Genomic DNA, 11,745 nt, shown 5'->3' with positions numbered 1-11,745 from the left:
ATTATTATTTTTTTGCGTTTGGATGTTGAACTGAGTTGAGTTTAGATGATAAAATATTGTTAGAATATTATTTTTTAATATTATTATTATTTTGAGATTTGAAAAAGTTAAATTGTTTATTATATTTTGTATTGGAATTTGAAAAAGTTGTAATGATGAGTTGAGATGAATTGAGATGAATTTAGGAAGCAAACGAAACCATTTATTACTTTTACCTACTTTTTCTACTATTTATTACTTTTCACCTACTTTTTATTACTATTCAATATTCTATTATTAATTTTTTATTATTTTTTCACTACTATTCACAAACATTATCAACACTTCTTAAGTATTCTTAACCGTTCAAAAACGTTTTGCCTGCCTTTCTTAAAAAAAAAAAAAAAAAAAAAACTATGTTTGGTATGTCAATTATTTCCGATAGAAAATATTTATTCATAAAGTTGGAAAACTTTTATTTGAATTAAAAGGAATAAAACTGTAGTTTTTACATTTTAAATATTAATCATATATAAAATTCTTAACAATACTTTAAAAAAACTTGAAGAAAAAATGGTTTGTTAAAAACTCAAGAAACCGGATCCATTAAGAAATGTGATTGGCACGCGGGTTCTTTCACATATAATATTAAGGCTTTGATTGGATCTTCAACTACTTTTAACTTATCTCAACTCATTATTATAATTTTTTTAAATTTCAACACAAAATATAATAAACAATTCAATTTTTTCAAATCTCAAAATAATAATAATATTAAAAAATAATATTCTAATAATATTTTATCATCTCAACTCAACTCAACTCAATTCACTTCAACATCCAAACACACTCTCCTCTCGTATTTTAGTTGTTTGAAAAAGTAGACACTAAGAGTGCGTTTAGATGCTGAACTGAGTTGAATTAAGATGATAAAATATTATTAGAATATTATTTTTTAATATTAATATTATTTTAGAATTTAAAAAAGTTGAATTGTTTATTATATTTTGTATTGAAATTTGAAAAAGTTATAATGATGAGTTAAGATGAATTAAGATAAGTTAAAGTTCCAAACGAAGCCTAAATCCACCCAAACCCAAGACTTTATATGAGTGAAACCTTCTGGGTTTTATCCCTTATGACCTATCGAATTAATCCTAATTATTGATTTTTACTATGGATTCTCTCAAACTTAAAAGGCCTTTATGAAGTTACTTAATGGCCTCACAATCTAATAAATGACCATTTTTCAGATTTTTCTCAATTACAACAAATAAATTCATTTTCATAATCGATCGTAATAGTATTTTTGCTTCATTACAGTACTAAGAAATAATGCTTCCAACCCATATTTGTTCATCTTCCATGGACAAAGCCAATTTCTTATAACTACTCATATCCTGTCTATATTAAAAACTAATAAATAACACTTCATTTATTTTTTAGCAATAAATGAAAAATAGTAATGCAAGATAATAAAAATAGATTTGGATCAAAATAAATTTACCTAAAAAACTTTTGGAAGGAATTATTTTTAGAAGTTTTGAGAAATTCGTTTTCGAAATTAATATTTTAATAGAGGAATTTTATACACCAGTCACTATAATATTTATTTTCACACTTTATACTTATATTTTTTTTATAACATATTGAGTGTGAGATAATAAATAGTAACTGATAAGAAAATTTTTTTATTTTAGTGAGAGTATTTATTTTGGTATAAAATATCCAAACTCCACGGTCGTGCAAGTTGGTTCACATACTCGTTATTTTTTTATTATTATTAAAATATGGAAATAAAATCTTATATCAATAAAGTCAAGATGCCCACGCAAAGAAGGCACATGAAATTTCACATGATTAGGAAAATCACATGTCATACGTGGTAGGTTCTAACATGAACCTCTAGTGCGCAGTTTAAACACTCCACCCCCACTTCATAACCTATTTATATTGCCCAAACTACCCCCTTCACGTCTCAAAAATTCAGTCCCTTTGCAAAAACCGAAAAAGCCATGCGAAACCACGAAACCATTCTTCTCGCCCTCCTTATTGTACCCTACATTATTTCCCGAAATACCGAATTCGTCCGCGTTACCGATGCTGCGAAGCGAACGGTCCACATCCCGGACGAACTCGACGACGTCGTCGATGATGAGGAGGACGACGCCTGGAAGCAATGGGGCAAGAAATCCACGCCCCCTCAAGAGTCCGGTATCCGGCCGTCCGATTTGTCGGAGATGTCGGTGACGGAGATCCAGGCTGAGATGATGAAGCGGCAGTCCGGACCTACTATGGGGTTTGTTAAACTCCGACTCGGCGTTCGCCGGTCTCGGGTAATGAAACTTCTTGGTTCTTGATCGAATTGATGCTTAAGTGTGAACTGGGTTCCTCATTTCATGAATAATTATTTCTGGGTTTTGACTTTTGGTTTCTGTGACGAGGATTATATCAATATTGTTTGATAATATAAAGGAGCAGAGATTTTAAGTGACTATTGAAAGAATGAGTGTTCGAATGTATGGCCCGCGCAATTTTATCGTTTGAGCTAATTAGTAAACTCAGTTTTTGAGCATGGAATCGGATTTATATTTGTTGTTCTATTAATCATGCGGGAATTTATAGGGTAATAGATACAGGGTCTGGATTTGGGATTACCTCGAAAATAAAGTTTGGATTTTTGTTATTGGGAGGGGTTTACTGTTCGAGTTATTAAATTTGAAGTGGGAAATTGTTTTATTTCCTAAAAGGATGAAAAGGTTGATGTGTTACCATTCCTTATCTATCCTGAACATTTTGCCGGTTGCGAGACTAATTAGAAAAAGTTTTGAAAGCTTCATGCTGCCCAAATTGGAAACCTGCAGAAGTCTAATTTTGGTCCCCTTATTGCTATCTTCATATGTTTTCCTGTTCTTGTATGCTGATCTTTGTTTAAGATGCCATCTTGTACTGAAGTGATGGCTTTTTAGTTTGCAGAAAAAGGAACAAAAAGAATGTTTAATTTTTAATTTGAAATCGTTTTGTTTGCCATGCTATAATAGAGGTAGACTTTTGGTATGGATTCAACTGAATGTGAATTTATTTAATGGTGTTCTGCTTTTGTTTTCTCCAGGATATGGTGGCTGAAACTGCTATGAAATGGACGAAAGTCCTGAGAACTGGAGCTATCGAGGCAAAGTTCATGGGTGTTGATCTGACCACAATCATGTTCACCTTAGAAAGAGGCCAAGATACAGCTGAGGTATGCATTAGATCTCCAAGTCGAAGGAGGTTAAAATCCATTTACTTCTGGGGTTTTATAACTAAATCTGCTGAAAAGCTGGCTCATAAGTTTTAGATGTACCAAGTCCAAAGTGGTTAAGATCCATTTACTGCTGAGATTTTTGCAACTATATCTGCTGAAGAGCTTGGTCATCATTAGATGTGCTTGAGGAAGACAGCAATTCTTTTTGCTCTTACAAGAAGCATAATCGTCTCTCCTATAAACTCTGGATGGTGAATGTCAATCTAAAATAAGATTTTTCTCTGTGTTTCTGTAAATCATCAATCAACAAGTGATCGGTATCATTAACATGGAAAATTTTCCTTGTATTGACCATGATTAAAAGATTGCAGAGTTTAGGAACTACACATAAATCCAGCCTTGACTGTTGCATAGGTGTTTTTAGCTAGAATATTGACTTGCTTTTCTTAAAATTTCATAGTATATCCTTTTTGTTTGATAATAATAATTTTCTATATTTGGTTTCTGATACTTGCGTTCTTGATGCTTCTTTTCTAATTTCCCAGATGAAGGATTTTGTGTTGAGCCAACCAGAGGCGTATGAGATCAAGATTGGAGATCAAGTTTTTCGAAGGCCTGGAGATCCTCCATTAGAGGAAGTTCTTGCAAATCTTCAAAATGAGAAAAACAAGGTGGATAATACAAGTCCCACTGAGAATGACAATTTGAAAGAAGAGTTGTAGTTGAATGATAATCCTGGTATGGAAATCTTAGTTGATTAATGCTCTTTTTAGTAAGTTTGTAGTTTCTAATTGCAGCACCTTCGTCTCCTTCTTTGTTTCTTGCATCTCACTTACCCATAACCCTGTTCAAGATACCGGTTATATTCTTCGATCTGCTTCTTGGTTCCACTGTTAAGCATCATCGTTTGGTCCATACAGGAAATTTCATCTTCTTTCAATGGGATTTTAGATTTTATGTATCAGATTATGTTACTGTATTGGGCATAAATGACTCTTGCAACTATTAACATTTGTAAATAATAACTGGTATTTCAAGAAAAGACTCTTCAAGAACATTAAAGAATCCTGGGGATGTAATATGGAGAGATGCATCCGGAGAATTAATGATTAATTGGTTCAAAATATGCAAATATTCTGAAGCTCCAAATGGATCTGTAGAGTCAATCCACTGTTACATGTTTGCAAGCATATGCTGGGCTGTGCTTGTCTGTGTACCAGTTATTATAGACAGTGGGTGTTGAATCAATTATAGACAACAAAAAGATGAGAGTTCAACCCAAAAGCTGACATGAATCTATAGACTTCGTTCATAAAAATCCTAATAAATGGACTCTTTCTCGAGATTATAATACATATGCTTCCAGTTTTGTAAAAATAACCATTTTCAACTTTCCTTAATCCTCTTTTGAAGAACAAGAAGATCAAAATTTATAATTATAACAATTTTGAAAATTTCTTCAATCCTCGTCACCCGTCCGAGGATGATTAACTCGCGCAAGATTGAGGTAGGCATTCTGTATACATGTTTTTGTATTGAGTAATGTCATTATCCTCTCATCATTCTATGATGTGACATTAGATGATTTAGGACTATTTATTATATTTCACTTGTGAATCTATCATCTGATGTCACATCATGAGATAATAAGAGGATAATGAGAAAATGAATGATGAATATATTGTTTCTTTTATATTTCAACCATTTTATTAATTAAGTGAGGACGTCACTCATTTGTTGTGTTCTTTATATTAGCATTTAGATTATTGCTTGTATATCTTTTTTTTCATCCTGCTATTGGAATCGAACCGATGAACATCGCATTACAAATGCGATGCTGTAACTTGTGAGCTAAGCAAGCTCACATAACCAAAATAGTCATCTTAGAGGTTGTTAAGAAGTGTTTCAACTCATTTTATTTCATCTTATCTTATCTAATCATTATAATTTTTTTAAACTTCCATACAAAATATAATATTTTCAAATTCAAAATAAAAATAATATTAAAATATAATATTCTAATAAGATTTTATTCAACGTTTAACTTTTATCACATTTTATCTCATATCAACTTTTAATATAAGTAAATCTTTGTGATTATGGGAGTTTCTTGAGATCTTCATTTGAAATGACATCACCTGAAGAAAGCTCGGAATGACACTTGGTGTCTGTGAATCGGGTTTATGCAGTGTCAAATTGTGGATGTGCGATCATATAGTTTAATATGAATTCGACCAATTTAATTAGATAGGTGAATCCCATAAACTTGACATGATCCATTTTAGATAACGGGTAATACAAGATAAATTGTTTTATTAAAACATCATGTTAACAAATAATACGAGAGGTTTAAGTCACAAGTTTGGAAAATGCCTCCGAAGTTTAAGTCGGAATATAAATGAGCTAAGCAAATACGAGCAAATGAATTTGAATCAATTTCTAAGCTTTTAGGCCCGGTTTGGGTACAAAAAGTCTCTCAATTCATCTCATTTAATCATTATAACATTTTCAAATTTCTATACAAAATATAATAAATAATTAAACTTTTTTAAATCTTAAAACAATAATAATATTAATAAATAATATTCTAACAAGATTTTATTCAATATTTAAATTTTATCTCAATTCATCTCATCTCAACTCTCTATCTAAATGTTTGTTGAGATCATACTTCTTTATTTAATGTTGAGGTATTCCCCTTCTTGGGATAAATAATCCTCTTATTACTCTACGAGGTCACGTGTGTCAGTTCCAAACTTTCCTGTCCAGTCTAGATTTATGTGTCAATGCTATAAGAATACCGCTACATATATTTATAATTTTAAGTATAAAATTTATTTTATCATATTTTTTTAAATTTAATTTTTAAATTTCAAATTTAATATTTTCTAATGTATCATAATTGACACGTCAGTCCATATAGTTATATGAATAAAAATTATAAATAAAAATAGCATTTTCCATGCTACAAATGCCATCATCACTATCTTTTAAACAACTTGCATATTCCTCATCCGCTCTTCCTTCGACAACTCAACAACTACCAACAACGGTAATAATAAATTAAAAAAATATATTTTAACCACAAAGAAATTAAATTTATAAACTGATATGACTTGATGTGATACGCTAGATCTACTTTATAATAAAAATAGATTTATAATCTAACGTAGTACATCAAAACACGTCAGTCTGTAGGATTACTTTTGTGAGATCTCTTTATGGTTGTAACACTTCTCTAAGTTATATGAATTATCTAAATTCGAAATTATATTATAAGAAAATAGAATTAAGAGTTGAGCTTAAAGTCCCGTTTGGTTTCACAGACCATCTAATCTCATCTCAACATTCAAACACTATTCAAATACAAATACTTTTAAATTTTAAGTTTTCAACTTTTTTATCTAATCATTACAACTTTTTCAAACTTTCAAATAAAACATAAAAAATAATTCAATTTTTTTAAATTTCAAAATAAAATTTATATTTAAAAATTATATTTTAAAAATATTTGAACTTTATAATATTTTTATTCAACTTTTTTTTTCTCATATATCAAAACTCCATAAAAATCTTAACTCAAACAATTTCACTACTATTTATATATTTCTCATCTTATTTGTGTAACCAAACGAGATCTAATTAATTATTTGTATCTAATCGGTTCAATCTGTAGTGGTTGGAACTACCACTGTTTATTCGAGTTCTAGACCGAGAACTTGGGTATATCCAAATCGGAACCCAAATTTCAAATTCGGGCCTGAAGTCTGCCCGAGTTAGCCTAGTCGGATGCAATCAGGTATTGTGAAATGAATATATAGTATTCCATAAAGAATGTCAACAGTAATATATAATATACCTCCTTAAGATATTATATTTGGATGCCTCAAGGACCTGTGATTCACCATCTCCCTCTGTACATGCTCATCAATCTGCCCAACCAAGAGAATTAATGATGCCAATCAATATCAATATACATGAAAAAACCAGAAACAAACTCATTTCAAAACTCACAAAAGCAGATACACAGTACAATAGAAACTAGAAAGCACGTAAACAACAGTTTGGTTTTCCATAACAAACATCAAAAGCAAACACCTTGAAACCTCTAAAGAAATTAGGAAGCAAACTTTATTGGCTTGAAACCTTAAAAAGAGAATGTTTTTAAAGCTTGAATCAAGATTTCTTTTTATAAGTAACGTGAGTGTGTTAATTACAAGAGAAAAATGCTTATATCCATCTCAATGAACGCACACGAGCTTGAATCAAGATTTATTCTGCACATTATCAGCCTCACAGTAGATACATGATGGTTCATTATAGTATGTATTCATTTTTTATTTTGTTTATATTCCTCCTATGATCATTTCCAAGCAAATCATTAGGCATGACATCATTCACCTGGCATGTCACTATTTTTCTGATATTGCATATGGATTTATGCACGTAAGCTCATATGGTGCTTTCCGGAATCGATTTCGTTGAAATCGGTGAACGGATACAACCGGCATAAAAGTGACAATGGGTAACTCAACTTCTGCACAAGTATTTGGAGTAGGAAAATTTAAACTCAAACTAACGTTTGAAAACACTCTTCCATAAGAAGAAATATTTTATGTGTCAAGGCGAGGTAGAACCTAATTAGTGAATCTTTACTTAGTGGGGCAGGCTACACATTGTTATTTCAATCTAATAAAGTTATTGTAACTAAATAGAAAAAATCTATTTATTATCTCAACTCTCATCATCCTCCCATCATCCATAATGTAGCATTAGATGATAGGTTTATAAATGAAATGTAATAAATAATTTCCAATCACATAATGCCACATCAAAGGATGATGGAAGTTGGGATGATGAGTAGCATTACTCAACTAAATATGGGTTATTTGTGGGGAAATGTTATGTGCACGATGATTTGTTTGTAATAAATGTTCAAAACAATGTAGTAGACAAATTTAATTCTAATAATAAATTTGCTTTTTCTATAAGTTCCTCTTCAATATGGTATGCTAGATTTGGCCATGTTAATTATCATAATGTTAAAAGAATGATGAATTTAGAGATTATTTCTAAAGTTCCTGTTGATTTGGATAAAAATGTTTAATATGTGTTCAATCTAAACAACCGAGAAAACAATTTAAATATAATTGTAAGAAATTCATCACTAATTGAATTAATTCAGAGTGATGGTTGCTATTTAAATGATGTCTCTTCAAAAGGTCGTAATAAATAGTTCATTACTTTTATAGATGATATGTCCAAATTTTATTATGTTTACTTCATGAAAGCAAAAGATGAATTTGTTAATAAATTTGCATCTATAAATATGAAGTTGAAAATTAATTGGAGAGAAAAATTAAAATTATAAGGTCTGTAGAGGAGGTGAATATTTCTTTAATAAATTGGTTCAATATTGTGAGGAGAATGATATTATATATGAGGAAACCGCTCCATATTCTCCTCAATCCAATGGTGTTGTTGAAAGAAAAAATGAAACCTTCGTATATATGCTCAAATGCATGCTCTCTAGTTCCGACTTACCTGAGCAATGGTGGGGGTGAAGCAATACTTAAATCTTGAATACATTACTATTTAAGGAATCTGACAAGACTCCGTTTGACCTCTGAAAAAATAGAATGCCAAATATTAATTTCTTTAGAGTTTGAGGTTGTCTTGCGAAACTTAATGTCCCAAAAATTAAGAAAATGAAACTAAGTCTCAACACAGTAGATGCAATATTAATTGGGTATGCTAGACATAGTTCTGCATATAAGTTTTTAATTATCAAATTAGAAATCCAAGGTATTGATCCTAACACTATCACAGAGTTTAAGGATGCAACATTCTTTGAAAATCTATTCCCATTCAAAAATAAAGTAGAAAGATCTTTACTTACATTAAGTTTTCCTTCTACCAGTAGTCAATCTATCATTTTATCTAATATTGAGAGAGTTCATCTAGATTAGAAAATGAACTTGAAAGGGAAAAACTAGTGAGAAAGGAAAAAGACTTTAGATATAATTTTTATACTTATTATGTTGGAGGAAAACCCTTTGACTTTAAAGGATGTCATGTTTTCCATTGATTCTACTTTTTGGAAAGAAGCGGTAAATAATGAGATGGAATCTCTTAAGACAAAGTGTACTTGGAACTTATGTGATCTTCTTCCTTGATGTAAGTAGCTTTTTAAAAAGAAATTGAGATATGATGATACTATTGATAAATTTGAAGCTAGGTTGGTTGCAAAGGATTTTATGCAAAGAGAGGGTATCGATTATTTTGATACATATTCTCATGTGCTAGAATAACCACAATTCGTGTTTTAATTGCTCTAGCTGCGATCCATAAACTTGAGATCCAAATGGACGTAAAGACTGCCTTTCTTAATGGTGATATAAAAGAAGAGACATACATGGATCAATTAGAGGGTTTTGTGGTTCCAGGATAGGAAAGAAAAACTTGTAGACTTATTAAATCTCTTTATGGTTTAAAACAAACCCCTAAACAATAACACCAAAAGTTTGATAAATGAGTATGATAAGTGTTTATATACTAAGATAGTTGATGGTGCATGTGTAATGCTGTCATTACATTGATGATATTCTCATCTATGGTACTAATATAGATATTGTTCTTGATGCTAAAAATTTTCTATCAAAGAACTTTGACATGAAAGACATGGGAGAGGTACATATAATTATTGGTATTAAGTTAATGAAATCTTGTGATGGTATTAGCATAAATCAATCTCATTATATTGAAAAAATTATTGTTTGCATTTAAGTAAAAATCTTGGAGATCCTGAGTCACAATTGAGATATTTCTAGATTATTGGTACGCTGTTGTATATTGCTAATTCTAATAGACTTGATATTTCATATCGTGTGAGTAGACTTAGCAGATATATTAGTAGGCTTGATGATTCTCATTGGAAGGTATTGGACATAATTCTTAAATATTTGAGAGGAATAAAAAAAACATGGTATCCATTATTCTAGGAATCCCACTATATTAGAAGCATACAACGATGCTAGTTGGATAAATGACACATCATATTGTTAGGGAACGCATGTATATATTTTCACTCTTGGTGGAGCAGCTGACTTAGAGATATTCTAAGTAAACTGTGATTAAAATATTTACTAGGGTTAATTACACTTTGCCCCCTCAGAATTTCACTCAATTCACAATGTGCCTTCAAAATTAATAATTGCATCAAAGTGGACCCTCAAACTTCCAAAACTTCTCGATCCCCCATTTCGTCTACCAGCAGCGTTAAATCTAACGGAAACTCACAACACATGCTGCTCCTGTGCATAACATTCACTACAAAGATGTAATTTTTATCAAATTTCTTATTATTGACAATATAAAATATAAAATAATATATGCTATCAATTAATAATAAGTTATAAATCATTAAATTATTTTTTTTTATTAATTTATATATGGTTAATGGATATCAAATAATTTCATTGTGTACATAGATTATTCATACTTGCTTGCAATTTAGATATAAAATAATTTTATGTATGGTTAATGATTAATGATTTATTATTAATTGATAGCATATATTATTTTATATTTTATATGGTCAATGATAATAAATTAGATGAAAATCACATCTTTGCAATGAATTTCCATTAGATTTGACGCTGCTGGTAGACGGAATGAGAGATTGAGAAGTTTTGAAAGCTCGAGGGTCCACTTTGACGCAATTATTAGTTTCAAAGGCACATTGTGAATTGAGTGAAAGTTCGAGGGGGCAAAGTATAATTAACCTTATTTACTATTAAGTAAAAAATAATGTGAACCATTGTCATTGTTCAATATATCGATTTGGTTGTCAGTTGTCAAGATTTAAATGAAAATGTGTCATGGTGACTTGAACCAATACATGCCTCTTGGAGATAAGAGCCTTAATTGCTTGGCCATCAAATGATAGGTTTTGCCCTTTGGTGAATTAGAAACATTTTCAATGTGTTATCTACAATTTGAAAAGTTGTGACTTCTCACAATTGCTCTTTCATTTTAGTTATAATTTTTCAAAACTGCATTTTCATTCTTTATAAATAGAGAATCTCATCTACATATTTACTCCAAATTCTTTATAAAAATTAGAGAAACACTTCATCATTTTTTTTTTCTTTCTTTGGGTTTTGACTATTTTATATCGGGTTTAAAGATATTCTTTTGTGTGAACTGAAAATGAGATTAACGAGAACCGACGTTGTATCTTAAAAGTAGACTATCAAGACACCTAGTGTATGTTTAGATTTAGAGGCGGCAGAATCTACTCTAAAGAAAGTGTCCATCACAATATGTCTCAATATCGAGTTCTCTCTTTTTAATTTATTTTTGTTATTTTTACGTATTCTCTTGAAACCTCCTTATAGTGGATATGATGATCCTTATGCTGGATATGTTGCGGCAGTCAAGAAGAGATGGTGCAGCAACCAGTAGAGGAAATGGTGCGGCAATTGGCGCAGCTCCATCGTCAAGTTTTCTTTATGATAATC

The 11,745-nt window shown here is 30.5% G+C and overlaps 1 protein-coding gene across 1 annotated transcript; it reads left to right on the top strand.

Annotated features, from left to right (window-relative positions):
* The first annotated feature begins 1,946 nt into the window (after positions 1 to 1,946).
* LOC121247681 lies at positions 1,947 to 4,077 on the top strand. Its single transcript, XM_041146086.1, has 3 exons — positions 1,947 to 2,315; positions 3,092 to 3,220; positions 3,769 to 4,077. Exons 1-3 carry the CDS (start codon positions 1,995 to 1,997, stop codon positions 3,943 to 3,945), a joined length of 627 nt encoding a protein of 208 aa, XP_041002020.1. The 5' UTR covers positions 1,947 to 1,994; the 3' UTR covers positions 3,946 to 4,077.
* Positions 4,078 to 11,745: the final 7,668 nt, after the last annotated feature.

This window comes from Juglans microcarpa x Juglans regia, chromosome 1S, assembly GCF_004785595.1.
Source record: "Juglans microcarpa x Juglans regia isolate MS1-56 chromosome 1S, Jm3101_v1.0, whole genome shotgun sequence".
Lineage (NCBI taxonomy): Eukaryota > Viridiplantae > Streptophyta > Magnoliopsida > Fagales > Juglandaceae > Juglans > Juglans microcarpa x Juglans regia.
The sequence above is the reverse complement of the archived record's forward strand: the minus strand, read 5'-3'. Positions and strand labels throughout refer to the sequence as shown.